The sequence below is a fragment of the Pezoporus flaviventris genome, unplaced genomic scaffold, assembly GCF_033815535.1.
Source record: "Pezoporus flaviventris isolate CSIRO_AGI_PZ_B2104156 unplaced genomic scaffold, CSIRO_AGI_Pfla_v1 ptg000228l, whole genome shotgun sequence".
NCBI lineage: Eukaryota > Metazoa > Chordata > Aves > Psittaciformes > Psittacidae > Pezoporus > Pezoporus flaviventris.
This window is the reverse complement of record NW_026892776.1, coordinates 625,330-649,814: the sequence shown is the minus strand read 5'-3', so window position 1 is coordinate 649,814 and position 24,485 is coordinate 625,330. Positions and strand designations below refer to the sequence as shown.

Below are 24,485 nucleotides of genomic sequence, written 5' to 3'. Positions count from 1 at the left end.
TGTGAGGAGCCTCTGAACAGCAGTAGAACAAAGTGATTTGTCACATCTCGTTCTGTTCGTAACAGATTTAACAAGTCTGAAGTTGTTACAGGGATTTAAGAGGAAAATACTTCATTAGAGTTTCTTCAGTGCCCCTCACATAAGTCCAAAAGCTGTTTTTCCAGAATAAGAGCATCAAAGGGGCTCTCCTTGGATATCAAAGCGTATCTGGATTTTAAGGTCATATTTAGCTTCTCAGAAATAAGGTCTCTGTAAAGGAGTGTGTGTATGTGGGAGGGAGGTGTTGGAAAGAGGGAGTGCTGCATGGAGAGGTGTCAGACTTCCAGCCTCCTCATGAGCACACACAAACCTTCCAGGTTGACCTCCTTCATATGTGTAGGACTGAGAGCCTGGATCTTGGTTGGGATGCAGGGTTACACCTGCAGAGCTGCAAGACAGCGATGCAGATCATTGGATGCTCTGACCACCTATTGCTCTCAGAGGGGATGGAGAGACAGGGGAAACCCTGCTTATAAACCAGCTGGAGTAGGGTAGTTGTAGCTCTCACCAATATCTGATCATCCAAATGCTGGCATGAGCATAGAATTGCATCCAGGTTTGGGCTGGAAAGGACCTAGAGCTCCTCCAGTTCCAGCCCCTGCCACAGGCAGGGACCCCTTCCATAGAGCAGCTTGCTCCAAGCCCCTGTGTCCAACCTGGCCTTGACCACTGCCAGGGATGGGGCAGCCACAGCTTCTCTGGGCACCCTGTGCCAGCGCCTCAGCACCCTCACAGGGAAGAGCTTCTGCCTAAGAGCTCATCTCAGTCTCCCCTCTGGCAGGTTAAAGCCATTCCCCTTGGCCTGTCCCTACAGGCCCTTGTCCAAAGTCGTTCTCCAGATTTCTTGTAGGCTCCCTTTAGGTGTCTGTGTGTGTTTTCCTTCTCTCAGGACAACCTTGCTGTGTCCTTGGGAATCACTGGTGCTGCATACAGAGACAGAACCAAACTTCTACATTTGGACTGATGGTCAGTGTAAGGACTTCTCAGCTATAGGTGAGGTTTTACCTAGCCCCTTCCAGAAAGCTTCAGTAGCATAAAGATGCCCCCAAACCGGGGTGAGTGTCACACTGATGGAGTGCTGCTCAGTTTTGTGCTTTCTGAATGAAGCTTCCTTTCTCTGCATGCAAATAAGTTGCCGCAGGCAGCTCGTGATGCAGGAAGCTGTCTTTTATATTGGTGATAAAAGCCCCCGGATCTTGTTTAATCTTCCTCTGTCTCTCTCAATGGACTCACTGGCTCCAAATTTCAGTGCTGGCTCTGGGGAGAAAAAACTGGATTAATATGGGCACCATGGCTTCATGTCCATCAGGGCAGGGGGGGAAGTGAAGCACGTCAGCCCTGGCTGCAGAGTGGTGCCTGTGCAGAGCTGTGCCTGGCCTTTGAGGAGAAGGGGCTCTGGTGGCTTTGATGCCTTGTACCTGGCACCAGTGTTGTCAGAGCAGATGGGGGACCTGTCCATCCCTGTGTCCTGCTGGTCCTGAGGGGTGGTGTCAGAGAGAAGATTTTTGCATCCTGCTCATGTAGAAAGCCATTAGATCATAGAACAATGGGGATGTTTTACAAGGGCCTGTCAGGACAGGACAAGGGGGAATGGCTTTAAGCTGAAAGAGGGGAGATTTAGATGGGATAACAGTACTTCTCCAGGTTTCCTGCAGCCCCTTCAGGCACTGGAGCTGCTCTCAGGTCTCCCCTTCAGGAGCCTTCTCTTCTCCAGGCTGACCCAGCCCAGCTCTCTCAGCCTGGCTCCAGAGCAGAGCTGCTCCAGCCCTCGCAGCATCTCCATGGCCTCCTCTGGACTTGCTCCAACAGCTCCATGTCCATCTGGTGCTGCTGCCCCAGAGCTGGATCAGGGCTGCAGGGGGGGGTCTCCCCAGAGCACAGCAGAGGGGCAGGATCCCCTCCTGAGCTGCTCAGGCTCTGGGGGTGCAGCCCCCACACAGGGGCAGCCTGGGCTGTGAGCGCACACTTCTGGGTCATGCTTCTGCTGTGAGCTTGGGAGTTACTCTGCAGGACTGCGGTGTCAGTGACCTCTTGCCAGCAGAGCAAACCTCAGCATCCAGTGTGTCCTCCAAGCTGGCTTGGCTTTTACTGGCCTTCTACAAACAAATGCCTTTTGCTCCATTAGTCAGAACTCGGTTTGTTTTAAGATAAAGTTCTGTTTTGGAGTAAATTCCCAGTTGCTATGTGTTGGTGGCTGCCTGCCTGCATGGAAGAACTTACCGCTTCCCAGCCCCGGGGTGATGCTCAGCCGCACCCAGCTCCTGCTTTTGGGGTGTTTTTAGTTTTCATCAGGACATAAGCAAATATGAAAATAAATCCATGTGCTTCACTCCTGGTAACTGCTCTGCAGCTCCTTCCCATCACATCCCTTGGTTTGGGGTTTAATGAAGGACACTCCCATCCTTGCAGCCTTTCCTTCTTCCAAAGTACTTCAGCTCTGCAGTACTTTGTTTCCTTTCCTGGTGGGGTTTCAGGGTTCATTGGCCAAGATACCTTTATGGGATGGAGCCAGGTACTTCTCTGGATTAAGAATAACAGACATGATTGTATTAATTGAGGAGGTTTAGGCTTATTTCTGTGGGTAAAATAAACCACCCTATACCCTGTTCAGAGATGGATGCTTGGTGCTTCAGTGGAAGAAAACAGGTTAAGCCAAAACAAATCGGAACTGAGTGTTCAGGCTCCAGCTAAGTCTGAAGTGCAGCGCTATATTTAAACATGGTATTTTTGTATTTTAATAATTAATTACTGGGAAAGAACAGGCTAAGAAACTGGCATAGGCTATTTTCAAGGTATCTTCTCTTCCAGACCCCTCTTAGCGCTCTAGAGTGCAGTTGACCAGTTGTGGAGGGCAGGGATGCTTTAAAGCTTTCATTCCCTCTTTAGGATTGTGTCCTTCCCCTGTATTCTTGTTTTTGCAACCTTTTAACAGTTAAATCCAGATGATGAGCACTAAACCGGTGTTTGAGTTGGTGTGTAACCTGAGCGTGCTTTGTTTTTGTGGAGAACCTCGAGCATGAAGGAGGATTTCCCTTTGCATTCATTGTAGCACAGCTCCGACTGTGCATAGCCGTGACCGCCTCCAGATCAAACCCGTGTTTAGCAAAGGATGGGTTGTGAAAGGTAATCCTTTGCTATGTAATTATTTCATTACCATCCAGCTTTATATGGCACTAGGCAATACCCTGCTTTTGAGGAAGAGTTCATGGGTGTTTCAGTGCTGAAGAAGCACCTGCAAGTCTTCCTTGCTGTGTTCTGAGTGTCGAGCTGTCCGTGCTGGGGTGTGGACCTGAAAAGCATCAGGTCCCTCTTGTACTAAGGGAGGGCAGTGTGATGGAAACAAGTGAACTTGGCCTGCTGCTCAGAGTTAATTTGCAGTTGAATTCCAGCTGTGGAAGAAGGATACAGTGAAGGAAGCAAATTTTTCATGGTGTCAAATCATGGCAATGTGCCCTAGGCACAGAACACCTCCGGTGCACTGGGAACAGAGACCTGGACTCACGTTGTCCTCTCATCTGCAGCTTTGGAGCATCTGTTACCTCCATGCATGGGGAGAAGTTGTTGTTTGAAAACTCTTACTACATTTAGAGAAAGGGAAAAGAGAGGGAGGGTCCTTTTGTCCTGCACCATCCTCTCCAGGTTACAGTATGGTAGCAGGCATTGCTGCTTCCCACACAGCAGAGGAGCTGAGCTTTCTAATCAAGTTAAAACTTTCTCTTGTCCTTCATCCTGCATCATGTAAGAGCAAAGCTGCAGGCAGGTAAGGGTGAATCACAGAATCATAGAATGGGTTAGGTTGGAAAGGACCTTAAGATCATCCAGCTCCAACCCCCTGCCACGGGCAGGGACACCTTCCACTAGAGCAGCTTGCTCTGAGCCCCTTTGTCCAACCTGGCCTTGAACACTGCCAGGGATGGGGCAGCCACAGCTTCTCTGGGCACCCTGTGCCTAAGTTCTGCCTAAGTTCTAACCTGAACTTCCCCTGTTTTAGTTTAAACAGCTCTGAAGGGGGCATCCAAGCATGGAATATGGTGGGGGAGGGCAGAATGCTGCCTCTACTACTGCAAAAATGCTGGCAAGTAGACGGGGTTCTTTTATAAAGAGCATCTGATGGGAGGAAGCTCACCTGGCTCTTGTCAAATAGCATTAGGAGTTGTATCTCTGACCAAAGAGGGGCTGCAGATGCGGGTTTCGAATCAGCTTGGCAACATGCTCTTGTACTCTCTGCCCTCCCCAGCAGCACCGGCAGCAGTCCCCGCATGTCCTGCACAGCATACGAGATCTGTCCCCAAGCGCTTTGCCTCTGTTGCTGGGAGACACTGGAGGGAGCTGGGGCTGCTTGAACAAGCAGGCTTTTTTGCTGCCTGCTCTCTGCCCTCCCTAGCTCATTTTTCCTCTTGGTGGCTGGTTGTAGGAAAAGCTGGGCTGGAACAGAGGGATTCTTACTCTGCATGTGATGGTGCCTCCTCCGTGCAGGCTTCCAGATCCCCTGAAGTAAACAGCGCTCAGATAAAGGTCCCGGGCAGGTACAAGAGCAGCTTCGGCTCAGAAATATGTCTTGCCATGAAGCTAATGGACATAAATCTTCAAATCTTAATGCCCTTAAACTTCTGGAGCTTGAACTGAATTGACCTCAAGACCCAAACTCTGTAGCCAGCCCTCAGGATTGGGGCAGTGTCCCAGAAATCCTGCCACAGCTTGGGATCAGGGCCTGCCTGTGGAAGTGAATAAAACTGTACCAAAGCCCTTGGTCTCATTAGGAAATGAGGCTTGTTTTGCACCATGAAATTCCAAGGCCTTGCTGGGGAGCATTTGCTGGTTTGGAGGAGCAAAAGCAGATAAAGCAAATGGTTCTTGCTGAAATGGTGCCTGGGCTCCTACCAGTAACCTCTGCTGAGAAATACGAGGCAGTTCATGCTTTCCAGTTCTTTCACGTGTCTGCAGGCTTGAGCAGAAGCTGCTGCATCGCTTGTGCATCCTTCAGGTTCCATCACAACTAATGAGAAATGGGAAAGTTCTTTAAACCGGAGCCCATGGAGGGGAGTGGGGCTGGTGGAGGGAAGGTGGCTCCCACAAGCACCTCTAACAGAGGGAAACAGTTAAAAGGCAGAATTGGGATGGAATTGAAGCTCAGCATCACAAGGCAGACTTTGAATTCCTCTGAACTGATCCACTTCAGCTGATCCCCTGCTTCTGCTGCTGATAGTGCAGAGTTGCTGATTTACACAGAGCCTTAGGTTAGATGGCAAAAAACCTCCACCTTTCTCTTGCAACTCCCAAAGCTGTATTTCTGGGGCTACCTTTTTCAGCCAGAATGAGTCTTAAGCAGCACGATCGGATGATGTGATGCCTCATGTGTCATTTTGAGCTGAAGCAACGGCTTGGGCTGCAGGCAGCTGTGGAATGAACCACCCTGTGTGTGATTTCTGTCATTTAAGGGCTGCCTCTGTCCCCTTGAAATCAGGATATTTTTGCCTTTTACTGGGCCTCATCTTTTTTTTAGTCTTTTCAGTCTTAAACTTGAGCTTAAACCACAAAATCCCATGTTTGGACGGCTGACTTGCAGGTTTGGATTGAAGTTCTGAGTGACTTCTGTAAGTGACAGCTTTCATGTTCCAGGCTTATCCTATCACTTCTCCTTTGGCATTTTTACCCTCCTGTGAAACAAGGGATCTGACTGCTCCTGCTGCCCCCCTGTTAGTGACTCCAGTAATCCTTGTGTTAGCGTTTGATGGTGTTTGGCCTTTGTCTGAGACCTGCCTGGCTCCAGCAGCCTGATGGAAGCTCAGCATTGCTCCAGTGCTGGGGTATCTGCCAGCTCTCATGTTCAAGTTGTTCTTGTGTTGCAGGGGCAGAAGAGCAATGGATGCTTTTTCCTTGTGTACTGCGGGGCAGGATGTTGGTGGTAGGCCCTGTGCATCCAGTGACTTAAAACTCATCCTTTAACTGAGATTTCTTTTCAGAATGTGCTTTACTTCAGACATGTTGGAACGCTGAATTCTGGTTCTTTTTTCCAGGCTGCTCTTCAAAGCTCCCAGTACAGTAGCATTAACTGTATTTCAAGCCCGTAGAAGTGCTCTTCCTCATGGTTTTCTAGGGGCAGAGGATCCACATCCTTTAATGACTGTTCTATAGATTGCATGGATGCCTTCTCCCTGGTGAGATTTCACGCTACCAGTGCCCTGCCTGTGTGCTCCCCACGAACAGGAAGGACTTTGTTGGAGATCTGACTTGACAGGAGCCTTTTAACACTGTCTGGTTCTTCTGTTGTTATTGTTTCACCAAAATAAACCCCTGTCTGCTGGAGCTCAGCTTCAAGCTGCCATTGATTTTGAATGGAAGTCAAAGTCCTGGCCCCTTGCAGTGTTTCCAGGAGCTCTGCTTGCTGGCCAGGCAGTTTTGGGAGCTCATGCAGCTGCACCAAGCAAATCATCCCACTGGGATGCAGACAGTGCAGAGGCGGTTGAGGGGTGAGGTCAGGAAAACTTGGATGTCTTCCCAAAACCTATCCTTAAAAGACCTGGAGGAAAAAAGTTGCTGAAGTTGATTTCCCCCCACTCTTCATTGCCAGTCAGTGCTTTGCATTCAGCAGCAGTGCACTCAGGTGCCTCACAGGAAGGTTTTCTTGGGAGATTCCTCTCAGGACTCTCTCACTGGGGCTCTTTAATTTTCTGCTTGGTTATAGGTTGAAAACGGGGGTAAGCAGCTAGACCTGAGCCTCTGAAGTGCCTCATTGCTCTTTGGAAAGCAGTGGGCTTTAGTGCTTTGGATCATTTTAGTTCTGAAGTGGCTGAGGTGCAATTTATCAGGTCTTTCATCTCAACAGAATTAACCCAGTACCTGTCACTGTCGTTTTCCCTCTGCAGCACTGCGTTAGGAAGCCTCAGTTTACAAATTCTGCTCAACAATTGGTTTGGAAACGTTTCTCTTCTCATGTAAGAGCGGATCCTGAAGGTTGTGGAAAATTGCAACTTGCTTTTTCTTTTTTGGGGTGGCCTGTTTTACACTTGAAAAAGCACCCTCTCGGGCAGGAGTTTTTACCCTTTTTGCTTACTGCTTGAGGTTTGCCTTGAGCTCTTCGCTGTGAATCGCTGAAATGAAGGGATGGAATTGTCTTTAGCTCCCTCTCCTGGGTAATTGGGGCATTTGCCCCCATGATGCTGCTTGATGTACTCTCCGACTCGTTCTGAGCATCTCTGCTGTCAGTGGGAGCAGTGAGGAGCGCAGCGCCCATGCACAGGCTTGGGACATGTGGTTTAAACCCCCCCAAACCCCAACAAACCAGAAAAACCCAACAGAACCAGGGGGAGGTGAGGCCACGTTCCCGTTTAGTGTGCTGTGACAGAGTTGGGGAGCTGTTTCTCTTGGGCTTGGCTGCTGGTGGAGGGGGCTGCATGTTTGTGCAGGGCGAGCGGAGGAGCCTGGGGTTCCTTTCCTCCTCCCTAATTTTGTGCCCCAGAGGGGTGGCTTTCTTGGAGCCATTTATTTTCAGGCACTGTTAGGTTTTGGAAGGGAAGGCTCTGTGGAGTCCCAGCCTCTAAGGATCCCTCCCAGCCAGGCCTTTTCCAGGCAAGGTGTTGAGGGTACTTCTGGGTCAGAGGTACCTTGCCATCCTTTCCTGGATTTCTTTGGCACTCACATGGCAGGAGAAATCCCAGGGCTGCCTTTTGCTTTTTCTAAGGCTTTATGAATAATGCAGTGTTTGCTTCTTTCCCTTTCCAGATTGAGAAAATCATGAGTTCCATCGGCGAAGGCATTGACTTTTCGCAGGAGCAGCAGAGGATCTCAGGTAGTGTACCCAGCTCGTGTGTGTCTGAACAAAACTGAGATGTTGCCTCCTGTGAGCACATCTTCTCACCTGCTTTGGCTCCCAGGAGGGAAGGGAAGGCTCTGGCACAGAAGGAGCAGACCTTGGCCTCCCAGCCTGATGCTCAGTGCTGCTACCAACAACCTTTAATTCACTAGTCCCCTTGGTGAATTCATTTAACTCGAGGTTGACCCCTTGGCTTTTTAACATAAAGCAGCTGCCCTTCCCTCACAGTAGGCTTTTGGGGTGAAGAGCATTGCAGCTGGTACCCCCGTCCTGCTGGGAAAGGGGAGACCAGCTACACAGTGGTGATGTATGCTCACCCAGTGCCAGCAGTGTGTGTGTAGAGGGTCTTACTGCTTCTGTAAACTGCCTGTTCATCAATTTTAGGACTTGGGTGTTTCTGTTTAGGATATGGGAAATGTTGAGGTGAATAGCTTTAAACAAAGGCTTGTTGCTGAGAATTGCAGAGTTATTAGTGGTGGCTTCTGATACTTGAATTGACTCCTTAGAGTCCTTCCCTTTAGGTGGAGGAGAGACGTGCTGGTTGGTGTGCATGGTCTGGGATGCTTCTTGTGCTCTTCTGCAAGTTCATGCAGTAAAATCACCTCTGGAGTGACTGTGTCATTGGCCCTGCTCACCCAGCCCAATAACCACCCTGTTCTGGTACTTGGAACTTCCCAACTAGTCTTTGCTCAGTGTGTAGGAGGAAGATCAGGTTTTCTGCACACACACACAAATGAAATCTAATTTGCAGTTGAAGGATGGTGTGAGGGCTCTGGCCAGGGTCCTAAGGGTAGAAAGTCCTGATCCTGGCTCCTCCAATTCCTGCTCTCACCATAGCCTCTGGGAAAGCTGAACTGAATGAAAGGCACTGAACTCTCGTGCCTTTCAGAATGTGTTTGTCTCAAGTTTCTGTTCTTCTCTGCTGGACAACAACAAGAATTGCTTGAAGTAGTCAATGTGAAGCAGAGCTGCTATGTATTTGACTTCTGGCTGGTCTCACAATCCCCACAACAGTCTTGCTTTTGTTTCAAATCCACAATGTAGGGAGATGCTCTTTGGCTTTTTTCATTATGTAAGAGTGGGTCTGTCCCTTTGGAAACGGGCAGAGCCTCTCTAGACCCCACCACATTCTAGTGTTTTGTTCTTTAAGGCTCACAAAATCCTTTCAGCCCTGGGAGGTTAGGTTGGGAATTTTGTACTTGGGCTTGAACATCACAGAATCCCAGACTGGTTTGGGTTGGAAGGGGCCTAAAAGCTGATCTGGTTCCAGCCCCTGCCACGGGCAGGGACACCTTCCACTAGAGCAGCTTGCTCCAAGCCCTGTCCAGCCTGGCCTTGAACACTGCTGGGGATGGGGCATAAAGAGCTGCTTCTGCCACCCAGCCTCTAAACCAGACCTGGAGTAGCTGGAGTGTTGTGGCAATTTCCTAGCAAAACTACTGCTTTTTCTGCAGCCCATGTTTTAATGTTTCTTCTCCAGTTTTCACCTATAAATCTGTAGGTGCCCTCTCATTGCTTCAGATCAGAGAAAACAGTACAATCTCTCTTTTCTATGTATTTCACATACTTCTGTGAGCTTGAAGAATGTAGTTTTATTAATTTTATTATAAAGCTTTGTAAATAGTGTGTGTGGTTATTCGGTGGTGCAGTTTGTCTTTGCTTTTCCTCATTTCCATAAAACAAGGTGAAGGAGGAATGGTAGTGTCATTTAGCACATTGATTTTCCTTGAACAGAGCAATGTCCTCCTCCAGCCACACTTGCAACTGTTATAACTCTTATCTCTGCAGTGCAGCATCAGAGCGATGGGAGACTATCCTGGGTTAAAACACTCTCATTTCCATAAATATTGGAAGTAAAGGCAGCTGGAGCATGGGGAATAGTGAACCTTGTGCTGAGTTTGTGTTCAGGATGCAGACTGGAGCAGCAGAGAGAACCAAGTCTTGGTTTAAAATCTTCCTCCATTGCTCCTGCAGTGACCTCATTGCGTGCCTTGGCTCTGCACATCAAATGGGATCATTTTGCCAGGTTTTTTCCTATATTTTTTATGCCTTCTTTTGAGGAAAGCAGATGAGGTGCTGACAGAGGAAGGATGCTTTGGTGCAAATGTCCCTGGACATATCTCTGTATGGTTTGCAGAGTGGGGAAGTCACCTTGCCCCTTCCCCAGGTGACTGTCTCCGTGCTTCTACATTTCCAAGCTGCTCAGGAGGTGAGACACAGCTACAGAGCTTGATGAAGTGGATGCTGATGAACTCTGCTGCCTGGGGCCTGAAGGTGCCTCAATGTCATGTTCTGCTCAAGGGGGTTAGAAAATCTCCACCTTGAAAACGCTGTCCTAGGAAATGCTTTCTGATGGTGAGACCAGTTCAGCTGCGGCAGCACTGCCCTCTGGGATACTTTGTGGCTGATCTAGTGCCATCATCCCAATAGCTGGGAGCAGCCCTGTCTGTTCAGGGACACCACCTTCTCCCAGTGCCTCTTGTGGGGGAAACACAGAATCAGCCAGGTTGGAAAAGACCTTTAAGCTCATCAAGTCCAACCATTACCCCAGGGCTGCCAAGGCCACCACTAACCCATGGCACTAAGGGCCTCCTTGTTTCTGTTAGGACAGTGGCTGTGCTTAGGGCAGCACTGAGGTGATGCCAGTTGCAGGACAGCACGGGTATCATGGTGGCTGTGCCCTTTGGCTGTGGCTAATGTGCCACGTGCCTCAACTTAGGCTGTGCCAGGCTTTTCTGAGCACGCCTGAAGGCACCGCTCTCTGCTAAACCAGGCTGCTTGCTGGGCATGTGCTTCCCCTGTGCTTTAAGCATGAATTCCCTTCTCTGCCTTTAAATCAGGAGCAAAACCAAAAGCGGAACTTAAAGAGCTTGCTGGAGAATTGCCACCACGAGGGATTCTGTCCTTTTAAATCCTTCACCTCCAGCCTGCAGCTCAGAACTGCTCTGGGTGGGCATCTCTTGATGAGATGCTAATATGGATCCGCACACACAGCTCACGCTTGCCATAGCAGAGCTTATCTCACATCCATTTATCACCTGGGTTTTTGCTTTGGTGACAGGGAATCCCCAATGGGAGTTTAACCTGTGCCCGCCCTAGATACTGTGCACTGAGGAGGGCTTATATTTTCTGGGGTCAGAAGGGGGTTTTTTGGCCTAATGCAGTGTCAACTGTTCAGCAGCACCCTGCTTTATGACAAGCCCTCCCCAAGCCGGTCTGGAGCTGTAGCAGCATGTGTGATGGATCGATAGCATCAGTGGAGAGGTCTAACATGGAGGAGAGAGGAGGAGCCAGCACTTCAGCCTTGTGCAGGGGCATTCCAGCAAAATGGACACCCACCTCTGGAATCAGGCAGCCCCAGGAGCTGCCTTGTCCTTAAGCCGGGTGTTTTCCTGCAGGTTGCTCAGTGTTACACTGGGTTTGGGGCCTGTCGCGTGCAGCTGAGCTGCTGTTACACATTCCCTGTTAATCCTTCCTTTCCCTGTGAGCGCAGTGAGCCAGAGACTGGGCAGAGGCAAAGGCAGAGGATGGCCTGGGGTGCCTGCACCTGGGCATTGGTGTTTTCTGCTCCTGCTGGCTTTGTTGGGGCTGGTTTAACACTTCAGCTCCTACCACAGATGTGCAGGGAGCTGCAGGGAACTTTCCAAATGCTCTCTCATCCTCAGAAATGACTGGGCTTGGAAGATACTGGGGCTCCTAACTGATTTGGTGTCTGGAATCATTAATTTGCCTGGAAAGGTAAAATGCTTTGCTTACTGTGGAGAGTCTGTTCATACCGGCAGGTATTACATACAACTGACTTGTGTATAGGGAGAGCAGGAGCCCTTGGAGTCATGCTGGAACAAGCCCAGGCCCTGAAGCACTTCGTTTCAGGTCCCAGCCATTCCCCAGACTTCCCATACAAATGGGCAAATAACTGGTTTCTGTACCATAAAGCTTTCCTCCCTAAAACAGTAACAAAGCTTCCCTGTCTTGCCATGGTGTTATGGGCAGTGCCTCTGGAGGGTAAGAGAATTAGGGGCATTCTGGCATCTTTACACAATTTGGAGCTAGAAGCTGTTTCTTGGCCAACAGGTTCAACCCTCTCATCCTGATAGAACTTGTAAGGAAATCTTCCAAGTGTGTATTGCAAGGATGGGGTGGTGTAGGAAGGAGGAAAAGACAAGTCACTGATCCGTGTTGGTGCTTTTCCGAGCTTGGGGAATCAAGGGACACCATCTTGTAAAGGATACCAGATTCCACCTAACCTTTGCTTTAAAGGATTGGTTTGCCTGTGAAGAGATGCTTGAGTCCAGTCTGTGTCTCCCTGCACGTGAGCTTTGTAGTCACTCATTTATTTAGTTCCTTCAGCCCACTTCTGATCATCTCTTCCTTCCAGTGAGTCAGAAGAGTAGGGGAGTACAGGTCTCGCAGCAGAAATTCAACCCCACTGCACTGCAGTGCTCCATCTTACTGCTGGCTCTTAACAAGAAGCCTGTGTGCTGCTCGCTGGGTTATGGTGACTTGCCAAGCAGCATTTTCCTCCTTCAGAATAGAGGAGATGGAATCATAGGATTGTTTAGGTTGGAAAAGACCTTTGAGATCACAGAGTTCAACTGTTAACCCAGCACTGCCAAGTCCATCACTAAATCATATCCCCAGGTGCCACATCTCATGTCTTTTAAACCCCACCAGGGACGGTGACTGCAGCCCTGCCCTGGGCAGCCTGTTCCAATGCCTGAGCACCCTCTGGGGCAGGAATTGTTCCTCAGCTCCATCTAAACCTGCCCTGGGGCAGCTTGAGGCCGTTTCCTCTTGTCCCATCCCTTGTTCCTTGGGAGCAGAGCCCAGCCCCTCCTGGCTCCATCCTCCTCTCAGGCACTTGTAGGCAGCCATCAGGTCCCCCCTGAGCCTTCTCTTCTCCAGCCTGAACCCCCCAGGTCCCTCAGCCCTTCCCCATCACACTTGTGCTCCAGGCCCTGCACCAGCTCCGTTCCCTTCTCTGGCCCCGCTCCAGCACCTCAATGTCTCTCTTGTAGTGAGGGGCCCAGAGCTGAACACAGGATCCGAGGTGCGGCCTCACCAGTGCCCAGCACAGAGGCACAATCCCTGCCCTGGCCCTGCTGCCGCACTGGTGCTGGTACAGGCCAGGATGCTGGGGGCTTCCTGGCTGCCTGGGCACAAGCTGCTCATGTGCAGCTCCATCACTCAGCACCCCCAGCTCCTTTCCTATGAGCAGTTTCCAGCCACAATTCTCCAAGCCTGGAGTGTTGCAGGGGGTTGTTGTGGCCCAAGTGCAGGACATGGCATTGAGCCTTGGTGAACCTCATCCCATTGGCCTTGTCCCATCCTGTCCAGACCCCTCTGCAGAGCCTCCAGCAGATCAACACTCCTACCCAACTGGTTGTCCTGTGCACTCCGACTGATCTGCTCCATAACCTTCCCCAGCACCAGGTCAGGCTGGCAGATCTGTAGTTCCCTGGATCCTCCTTCCAGCCCTTCCTGTAGATGGGGTCACTTTTGTGAACCTCCAGCCAACCAGGACCCCCCAGTGAGCCAGGACTGGTGAGAACTGATGGGAAGCGGCTTGGTGAGCACTTCACCAGCTCCCTCAGCACCCTTGGGTGGATCCCATCTGGCCCCAGGGACCTGTGTGTGTCTCAGTGGTGACACTGACCACTTCCTCTTGGATTGTGGAGGCTTCATTCTGCTCCCTGTCTCTGTCTTCCATCTCAGGGGGCTGGGTACCCAGAGAAGAACTGGCCTTACTATTAAAGACTGGGACAAAAGGCAGCATTAAGTACCTCTGCCTTTTCCTCGTCCTTTGTCGCTGTTTCCCCCCACATCCAACAAAGGATGGAGATTCTCTTTTGCCCTCCTTTTGTTGCTGATGTATTTATAGAAACACTTTTTATTGTCTTTTACAGCAGTAGTGAGATAAAGTCCTAGGTGAGTGGTCTCTGCTCAATAAATCAGTTCGATGCAGGCAGGAGGGACAGGGAGTGCATTGGGGCTCAGTGAGTTACCTGTGACTTGAGACATGAAGAATGTGCTTACTGTTTTACTGGACAAGAGGGGGAAATCTGTTAGCAATGTGCATTTGGCTAATTGAGCTTAGTTCAGTAAAGCTGGATGCTGGCTGTTTCCTTGCAGCTGATGGCATTAGTGACTACATTTGCCTCACCCATCCATCTTGCCTAATGCACTGCCTGAGGTTATATCCCTCCTCAATGGGCTATATGGGCTTCTCAGTGGATTTAAGGACTTCCAGCTGATGATCATTCCCAGTCACGGCAATACCTGCCTGACTGGCTTCTCCTGCATGCTTGCTTTGTGATGGTTTCATCAGCGCTTACTTGGGCTTTCAGTTTTACCTTCTGGGTGAAGCTTGGTTAAGTGTCTTCAGGCCACACCAGGTCTTGTTAAACTGTTCTCACATAAACAGGGTGATGAGGGTGATGCTTTTTGTCTGGAGTGGCCCACATTCTTATTTCGTCCTCCAAACAGACTCACACTTTACACTAAAGGTCATTATTGGAACTGTAACTTCCAAAAGGGCCCTTTTGAGCCCTCGTAGCCCTCTCCCTTTCCTGTTTTCTTTGAAGCACGCTGTGTAACATGAAAAATGTCCTGCAGGAGGAACTGAATTGCTGGCTTGCTTGCTTTGCAACTTTGAAATACTCTCATTATTTGTAACTACACTCTATTGACTGCTTCCCCCTCTGCCTCTGCAAACCCTTTGAAGGTAGGATTCATGAAACGTGGAGCATAAGGAGGATGGAGCTGAGCATCAGGAGTTTGTTTCAGTCAGAAGTTGTGATCAGGCTCTTGATGGGGCGGGGGGGGGGGGGGGGGCACAGTGACTGGGATTCATTTGTTCTTGTGTCATCCTTGTAACATACAAATAGTAAGTGTATTTTAGTCTTTATTTTCACCTAGGATGCTTTGGGCATCTCTTCTCCTTTTCTTTTTGAAGTAAACCCCGCCACTCCCCTTCCTCCAGATACCCAGCCCCTGCTTCATTTTGTCTCGATTTGAAGTGGTTTTAAAACCCTGCACTTGGTGTCACTGTAGGTTTCCCCTGTAAAAGCAGAAATACATTTATGAGTGTGTTGAAAGGCTGAGAAGAGTAAATAATCTTTTCAAAACCTGAATTCAGGAGCTCAGAGCCATGGTTTCATTCCCCTGCCAATGCCCCGGCTGCTTCCAGAAATGCTGTAGTAGGCAGCAAGCAGTTTCCTCACCTCTCTCTTGATGAATTAATTCTGAGCCAGCCACAAATCACTTGGAACTGTCAAAGCAGAGCAGTAACCTCGTCTGTGGAAAACCCAAGGCGTGTAGTCCATCCTTGAGAAAATAGAAGCCAGTCATTGCCACCAGAGAGTTAGAAAGCTGCTTCTCCCTCCCCTCTCCTGCAGCTTCTGGTCGCTGCTTGTACAGAGGATGGAAAAGCTGGGAGGGGTAAGAGGATGAAGAGAAGGGAGGGACAGGCGATGCGAAAGCCGGAGACAAGACTGCGAGTGGAACGGCAAGCGTGGAGCTCGCTGCCTTCAGACAAAGCACTGCAGCGCTCCACAAGGACACGCGCTGCTCTGGGAGGGGACACGGCTGCTGGGACCCACAGAAGGGCAGGATGGAGACCCCAGCCGAGCAGGAGCTTGTTGCATGAATTCCAGGTTTAGCTGCTGCCCTTCTAGAGGCTGTGTTAGGGGAGGGAGACAGAAACCTTTTGTGATCTCTGCGTTGCTCGTGCTGCAGTGTGCACTAGAAAGACTGGCCAGCTCTGTCGGACTCGCCTGGCAGAGGAGCTCTCCTGTGGACCAGAGGAGCTCTCCTATGGACCAAAGCAACAGGAACCCTTATCCCAAGAATCTCCAGATGGCACCGTGAGCTCTGCCTTGTGCAGCCATTGCAGCAGGTGGGGGGGGAAGGATGCTTTGGAAGGTACCAGCCAGCTTCAGCAGACCTGAAGGTTCGAAGAAGCAAACTTTGGTTTTCCTGAGCATCTTTTTGTTTGCATATATCCTTGAAACAGATGTGCTAAGAAGCTTGAAAAATTCTGCCTGTCTTGCATAGCAAATTCCCTGATTAAAGGAGATCTCTGAACTTTTTTTGGGGGTCATATTTAAGGTCTCAAGCTTTTCTAGAGGACAGTAACAAGTCATTGGATTCCCTTCCCAGGGGTGAGGGAAGGGAAAGCTTGTCTGTGCAGTTTCCTTAGGGTGTTGGGATATCCTAAGGGGAGGTACCAGGGCATGTCTCGGACTTGAGCTGCTGCAGGAAGACAGGAGAGTGTGCTTGCCTTTGGGTTCTTTCTGTTTTGCCATGGTTTGGAAGCAAGGAACTGAAATGCCTCCTCCTCCAGAGCTGCTCCGTCTTTGAGTGAGGGGCTCGGTTGCAGCAGCTGAGCTTGGCTGAAGATAAGGAAGGGCAGATACAAGCATGTACCAGATACCTGACAGGACTGAATGCATTAGGTGAAAACCATACTGATTCCTCTGTCTCTTGCTGTCACCCAGTGCAGGGGTGTAGTTAGACTCATCAGTGCAGCCGGTACTGGAATGCCATGTGTCGGGATGCGTGGTAAAATGACAGTGCCAGGACTCTCAGCCTCATGCTTGGGCTCACTCTTGCCTCTGCTTCTGTTAACACAGTAACAGCAAGAAAAAGCCCTTACCATGGTTTGCCTCTTTGAGGACTGCTGGGGGAAAAAAAGTATAAGCCCTTCTTTCCTTCTGCTGCAGTTTGTGTGCTCTCTTTGTCTTGCATGTCTCCTGCGGACAGCTGCTCTAGTCTGGCTTCTGCTGCTTTTCTCAGAGTCCGTCGTGTCTGTTCTGTTGTCTCAGCTGCATGAAGATGTCTTTCCTCTCTAGCTGCTTTGTGCCTCCACTGCTCCTGGCCCGCTGACTGGGGCAGCGCATCCCAAGTTGCATGGATGAGAGGACCTGTGTGGCTCTGCTTCATTCCCTCGCGTCGCCAACTGGCTGGGAATGCCTTGGGTGAAAGTTTTCTGCCCTCCTCCCGCCCCCTTCAGATGAGCCAAGGAGTGGATCTGCATCCCATGGGGTTGGGCTTCGTGTGTTTGCTTGGCAAGAAACTCGCCCTGAAAGCAGTGCATGAGGTGTGCTGGTCCCAGCAGTGCTTCTAAACACTCTGCCCGGGCAAGGTGATTCTGGTTTGGAGCATTAACCGGGATACAGATTAAACCCGGAGCCCACAGACGCACTGGAAGCTCGTTGTCCATGCTCTGTGCACACAAGAGGAATTGTCTGCCAGCTGATTTGTTGTTCTCTGAGCATAATTTGTTGAGTTTCTTTATGGTAATGACTATGATGTGGCAATGCCATCTGTCTTCCTCAGAGTGCCGCTGCTACCGCCTTAATGGTTTCTCCCTTTTCAAGCGTCTGCCGATTCCTCTCTCGTCAGGTTCACGGATGCTGGAGCAGAGTGTTGGGGAGTGGCTGGAGTCCATTGGCCTGCAGCAGTATGAGAGTAAGCTGCTTTTGAACGGCTTTGATGATGTCCGCTTCCTGGTAAGTTCCTGCTGGGACCCCACGGGCTCTACCAGATGTGTTGGTCAAACCTTGAGCTGTTATGGACACCCCGTGTCAGCTGCAGCACAGATCTGGGTTCTGCAGCGCAGCAGGATGGTCCTGGGGGTGTGGAAGGTCAGACGAAAGAAGTAAGGGTTGTGTTGGGTCTGGGTCATTCATCTTCGCATTTAATTCAGGTGATGTAGTTATTCCACTGTAATTTTGATATACAGGTTCATTTATTCTGCCTCTGAAATCTTTACCACCCAATTTACTTCAGAAACGGGAACTGGAATTCCTGTTTCTGAAGGGGAATTTCAAACACTGAAGTAGCGTCTTGAAGAAATCACTGAGCAGTCTGTGTTGTGGACTGTGAAGGAGGTGGAGGAACTCTTGTTGGAGCTATACCTACTGTAAGCATGCAGACAGGATGTAAATGAGCTGTACCCAATTGCACTGACACTGTTGGCTCTGAATCCTAATGATGACAACACAGTAATGCTTAATGTTGAGGGGTTTTATTTGATAACCAGTTTTATTAAATAACCAGTTAGCTGGCGATTTCATGTGGAATGATGACCAGCAAAGGCAGAAAATGTTGGCGCTCAGGAGGGCTCTTCCTGCATGGCTTAAAGAAATGGTGTTTGAGCGTGGACTCCCAGGTTTTGCAAATAAAGCATTACTAGAAATGGCTGTAAACCTTTGGAAAAGTCATTTGGGCTAATGTAATATCCTGCCTTGGCATTTGGTACAGTGGACAGTGTGGAGGATGTGGAGGATGTGTGCTTGCCAGTTCTGTTGTGAGCTGGGTGACAGGATTTGGAACACACGGCAGCCGTCTGGCAGTGGTGAGGGGGTGTGTGTGGGGCAGCTGCAGAAGGAACAAGAATCAGCAGGGGTAGGTACTGTTGGTCAACAGTACTTGCGAATGGCTTGGGATCTCTAAGCATCCCTGGAAGTTGAGTACTGTGGCAGCATCCAGCCATTCCTTCTGGCCTGCATGGCAAGCACTTTATCCCTTTGTCGTCCTACCTTAGCCTGGCAGGGCCAGTGCTCCCCTAGAGAGCTGGATTTGACTGTGATTTGTGCACCTTCAGTACAGGAACTGCTGGCAACCGGCGATGGTCTTACCATGCAACCTTCTGCCTCTACCTTATCCTGGTCCTACAGCCATGTGCAGCGCTGTCCCTCTTTCCTGGGGAGGATTTGGAGCAAGCTGCCCCCATGGAAGCCCTGGTTGCCCTCACTGGGTTCTGGCACTGCCACAGCCAAGCCAGGTCCAGCTCTGAGGGGCTCTGGTCCCTCAGTGTCCCACCCGGCTCGTCCCAACCTTCAGATGAAGCCTTGACTGCTGTGCTTTGGGCTTGTGTGTTCAGCTCTGGGTGAGGAATCAGCATTCCTGCGTGCTGGGGTGGTCTGACTGCACCTGTGGGATGCTCTGGGTATGCTACAAGGAATTGAAATGAAATAATGCCCCACAGATCCCCTCTGCTGGTGGACCTTTGACTTTTGTGGTGTTTGTGGGCTGCGCTCACTCCAGCAGGCAGCAGATAAAACCACCTTTACTGGGACTGACCCTGCCTGATGAGTGTGGTGATGGACCTTCTGCAGCACAGAAGTTTGATAGTGAAGGAAATTCGCTTTCCAGGTAGGAGCTGGAGGCTCGGAAGCAGGAATTTTTGTTGACTGCTTATTTGCAGTAAATAGCAACGCTTCGTTGCAGACTGATGCAGAATTTTGTTATTTATAAGATGAAAGCAAAGGTCCCTTGTATGCGTCTCACTGGGGGATTTTATGGTGTACATGGTAGGAGTTGCTTTTTAATAGTGTTCATGCCTGACTGGTTTTCTTTCCTACCCAGTGCCAGGCAGCTGTTCCCAGTGCAGGAATCAGCTTCTGCTGGTCTCAGGGAATAGGCTGCTCTCCTTGTTCATCCCTCCCAAATTTAAAAGGTCAAGTAATTTAACAAAGGTTTCCTGCAAACCCTGGCTGATTTCCCTTTGGCTGCTTATCGCTTTCACTAGGAAGCTGGCTCTGGCACCCATGGCAAGACTGGCTTTAAATCCTTTGCTTTAAGTCCTGGCAACTCCAAGCTAATCCAGGCAGCCCGGGATGAAAGTTTAATTATTAGGAACCTCTTTCTCTGTGGTGTTACTTGCCTTCAGCTTCTGATGTTGTGGAAGGAAAATGTTCGGATGCAGTACGGATGAGGATCAAATAGGTAATTTGGTTTTAGCAGTGATTTTGATGTTCTTAGATGAATTATTAAAGCTGTAAACACTGAAGCTGGCTGGTGCAGCGAGCGCTGAAAGACCTGGATGCTTTTGCTCCTGGCATTCCAGGCTGTCCATTCCTTTTGTTTTTACATAACAGTTTCTTTCCGAAGTGCCACTTCCAGTCACTAACGAAGAATCTGTCAAACTGAGTGTCATTGTTTTCCTGGAGTTAAAATGGGTTTTGTGAAGGCTTAGTCTCTGTTAGGGCCTCATTATGTGAAGTATTTCAAGGTCCAGAGAATGCCTGGTAATAGTTTGCAAATTGCCAGATGGGCTGTGTGGCTAATTAATGTTAGCTGCAAAAATGCAGTTGGAGTCTTTTGATACAGAAGCACTCTTGTTTTCTGTGTCAGATCTCACACTACATAGAGGGCCATAGGGTTTTCAGGCTCCTGTGGCTTCCAGAGTCCCCAAGGTGCCCGTTTGTGAGCAAACAAGCAGTTTGTCCAGTGGGTAGACAAGAAAAGCATTGCAAGAGGAAACCGATGTGTAGTGATAGTACAGCTGTAAAGCAGGGACAGTGTCCTGGAAGAAGAGCTCTTCATTACACTTCTGAAGAATACTCAGCCTGCAGCAGGTAGTAACTAAAAGTAGGGTTAAGAAGAGTCTAACAAAGAGCATATTCTGTAACCACAGTGGTAACTGGGTGAAATCTGGTGTTTGCTGCCACAGAGGTGTTGAGGGCTCTGGTAGATGTTTAAAGTGTACTGGCTACCCAGCAGGTAGTACAGAGTTGCGGAGAGAGAAAAACTGGGGAGTACAGAGCTTGGCTGGTGCTTTTTGGTGCTCTTACAGCCTGTGCTTAGCCAGGTCTGCTTTCAGGAATTCCAGATCCCTGCATGTTTTCAGTTGGCTCTTGTGTTAATTTGTGCCCTGTATTACAAAAGCCTTTTCCCCCAGACTCATTTCCTTTAGGAAATTTCCTTTAGGAATTGAGTCAAGAATGTGCAGGATGGTAAAGTGAGGTTGGAAAGTGTTGTAAGGGGGATGTGGAGCTGTTGGAGCGAGGCCAGAGGAGGCCATGGAGATGCTGCGAGGTCTGGAGCAGCTCTGCTCTGGAGCCAGGCTGAGAGAGCTGGGCTGCGGCAGCCTGGAGAAGAGAAGGCTCCTGAAGGGGAGACCTGAGAGCAGCTCCAGTGCCTGAAGGGGCTGCAGGAAACCTGGAGAGGGGCTTGGGACAAGGGATGTAGGGACAGGCCAAGGGGAATGGCTTTAACCTGCCAGAAGGGAGACTGAGCTGAGCTCTTAGGCAGAAGCTCTTCCCTGTGAGGGTGCTGAGGCACTGGCACAGGGTGCCCAGAGAAGCTGTGGCTGCCCCATCCCTGGCAGTGTTCAAGGCCAGGTTGGACACAGGGGCTTGGAGCAAGCTGCTCTATGGAAGGGGTCCCTGCCCATGGCAGGGGTTGGAGCTGGAGGAGCTTTAAGGTCCCTTCCACCCCAAACCATTCTATGATTCAATGAAATGGATTGGGCTTCTTTAACTAGATATTAATCTAGGAAGGCAGAAACATGCATTGTTTCCAATAATATTAATTCCCTCACTCTCAGCAATCCAGGGATCAGCTGTGCTCTCTGGACATGCGTCTGGCTGCTGCAGGCTGCGTCTCCCGCAGCACTGAGGAGAAGCACTGAGCGGGGCCAGGGCAAGAATCCTGCTCCCTTGTCAGGGTCTGCTCCTGCACCTCAACAGGCAGCATTGAAAGTGCCTTTGGAGACCTGCAGTTTCCGTAGGTCTACATGAAGAGGCAGGCTTGGAGATGTAAGCCACAATGTGAGCCATGAGCATTTTACAGGTTTTCCTATAAAAGGAGAAGGGAAAAGTGTATTTTAGCAGATGGCTGTGAATGTCAGGCTGAGGCTTCTCTGCTTTTGGGAATTCCAGCTCTGTATAGGGATGTAGCTGGAGGCCTCGCGCTCCAGCAGGACCCTTTGCGCACAAGCTTGTGAGACAGCACTTCAGTTGTCAGCAAACTATTGCAGTTCAGGTCTGCTTTGGTACAAGAGTGATGACGGCACCACAGTGATGTGTGTTTCTGCCAGAGCTGTTTCTCTTTTGGGAGTTCAGGACAAAGAAGAGTATTACTTGTCCTACCCATTTGTTCTGAGCAGTGCTGGGGCTTGTTGGGAATGTTCTCGCTTTTGGAACTTGCAGGAATTTTTGAGAGCTTGTGAATTGGTTATCGGGGAAGAACGAGTTGATACAATCATGGTAAGGAGAAGGGAATCCCAGGTGAAAATGCATAAATGCAATGACTGACACAAGCGTTGGGTGTTTTAGGAACCGGAGCCGGCGTGGGATGCTGTGGACAGGCTGTTTCAGCACTGGCCTCGTTGATGTGTTGCTTTCTTCCAGCACTGAAAGCAGAATTGCCTCAGTGTTTCCATGATGTAAAATTCCTGTTAAATGTGCAGGACAAACCCAAGTGCTGCAGTGCTGGACGTGGCACGCGAGAGCATCTCGGTGGCACTGACCAGTTTCACAGTCCAATACAAAACCAAGTTTGTTTATGACTAGTGCAGAGTAAATGATGTTGATGAAGTATTGACTTCACTTAGGGTGGATACTGCTAACACAAGATAGCAGCATTATTTAAACATCCATTTGATGTGACCTTAAAGCCTATTTGCCAATGGACATGTTTCTGGGAAGGGACTGATGGCCATTTATTCCAGCTTGTGCAATCTTTTGGCTTGGTTGAGGGAAGAAATGGGCTATTCAAGACTTGAGCCTCTCTCCAGCACAGAAATGTGGCCCAATTTGCAGGTGTTAGTATTTGGAACAATTCTTACATTCTCTTTAAGTTGATTACAGCAGTTTTGTTGTGTTTCTGGGCAATGCTAGGAAGGAAAGGGCCTTTCTGTGGTTTCCTTGCTGTTGTTCCGCAGCACTCACCCCGTGGTCCAAGGGAGCAGCTTCCTTGGCTCATCCTCCCTTGCCACTGAGTGACCTTCAGTGCCAGCATTGCTGGCTTGGGGCAATCAGACTGTGACACTCAGCTTCTGCTTCTAATATGAGGCTTTAATTCAAAAAGCAGTCTGTTCAGCCAGCTGGGGATTAAAAAAGACTAAAGGGGAGATGGTGCTTCAAATTCTCCTTCTCTGCTTCGCAGCCTACTGGAATTCTTTCATTAGAGGGGAAAGGTTTATTTGTGCAATGAGTAAACAGGACTGAATTGAAGCTGGTAGCTGAGTATTACCGGCATTGGCTGTGCTGCCCTTGACTTAGCAATAGTAAAGCTTTGCAAGTCGAGCTAAATCCTCAGCAGAATTGCTTGCCAAATGTTAACAGGACTAATGAACCAAGAATACTCCACCACCCAGGAGGAGCCAGCACTGCTGCCTCCCACGTGCAGAGTGCAGCCGGGGGTTTCTGGAGACCCATTGCCTCTTCCTGCACCAAAGGAGGAAGGAAAAGGTCAGATCACACAACCGTAGCAGTGAGTGAGCAGTGCCATTCAGAAAGATGCTCTATACATGGAGTTGAGCCTGACTGGAAATAAGCTGGGGTAGCTCCAAAGTGTCACAGGAATGTGGAGTAAGAGGGGTTCTGCTGCTCCTAGACTTGGTCCTGTCGTGTCTCCTGTGATCACCAGTGCATCTGCAGCAGATGTTCCCTTTGGGAAGACCATGGGAAGCTGGTCTTGCACCTTGAAATGCACCCTGGTGTCCTGTAGCAAACATGGGAGTGATCCATGGGAGAGGCCAAGCTGGGCTCTGCTGTGCTGGGGGAAGAAGAGGCATTGCTACTGTAATAAGAAGGAATTGCAGTAATTCATGATGGAGTTAAGAAATGGGGAAGGAAATACCATTACCTGCACCCTCACTACGTTTTTTTTGTGGTCCCACAGATCCCATAAACGTGTCTGAGATGCTTGCAAAAGCTTTTCCTTTCCCTGGGAGGGCTGAATTTTTGCTGCTACCCCAGACAACTGTTCAGGCTGGCATCTGAAAAGGGCAAACCTCACATGCTCTGGCAGTTGTGCCATTATTCTGTAGCTGAACTTTTTATTCAGTCCAGAGATACTTTGATTCACAAATGAGCAGGTAAAAGAGAACCTCAGCCTCTTTTAATGGTGCCTTTTAATTTTCTTGTTGAAGCCCATGGAGTGTGTGGAAAGCAGCTAACACTGATTCAATGAGACAGCATCAGAAAGGGAAATCTGTTCTCCTCATGTAGTGCCGTGGGCTCCTCTGGCTTGCTTTTTTCTGTTGTTTATAATAATTGGGCAGAAGTGGTAAAAAAATGATGGCATTGGAATAACGGGGTGTGCACAAATAATTTAGAGTCCTGGCTTTAGTTTGATCAAATGTAATTCAGCACTGTGTTAGGTTAACCTGCAGTGTTTTGTTATGGAAGAGCCTTTTTCCTCTCTTCTGTGTGTGTGGATGATGAAAACATGGAGCTGAGGTTCTGGATTGGTGTTTGAGCAGAGCTGGAGGGCAGCTCAGTGAGCTCTGCCCAGCTGGGGCCCAGGACAGCCCTCATGTCAAAGGATAGGATGTGGATGGAGCTGTCACCTTCACCCTGCAAACCCCCATGGTTTGGGTGCTGGCTGACATTGTGCAAGCTTCATTCTCATCCCATACCTGTCATGCTGGAGCACAGGGCATCTCCCGGTGGCCTCAGTGAGTTGTAGCTCTGCTTTGCACGATTCACTTCAGAACTACCCAGCTTGGCTCACAGATGTGGGGCCCCTGGGCAGCAAGCAGGCTTTCAGCATGCTCTGAGCATGCCTGTGCCCCCGAGCTTTGTTCTGTCTCCATATAAAACTTGTCGTTTTATAGTAGTTATCTGGGGAGATCTTAACTGACATATTCCAGTAGTGGTTTGCACTCGGTAGTGAT

General features: G+C 49.6%; 1 protein-coding gene across 8 annotated transcripts in view; it reads left to right on the top strand.

Annotated features, from left to right (window-relative positions):
* The window catches only part of ANKS1A (ankyrin repeat and sterile alpha motif domain containing 1A), a 125,149-nt gene that overhangs the window by 64,354 nt on the left and 36,310 nt on the right, over window positions 1–24,485 (top strand). For all 8 annotated transcript variants that reach the window (XM_061442581.1, XM_061442584.1, XM_061442583.1 and 5 more), the window contains 2 exons: window positions 7,762–7,828; window positions 17,258–17,364. In XM_061442581.1, the coding sequence (XP_061298565.1) occupies window positions 7,762–7,828; window positions 17,258–17,364 (174 nt within the window). The remainder of the gene's footprint in view (window positions 1–7,761; window positions 7,829–17,257; window positions 17,365–24,485) is intronic.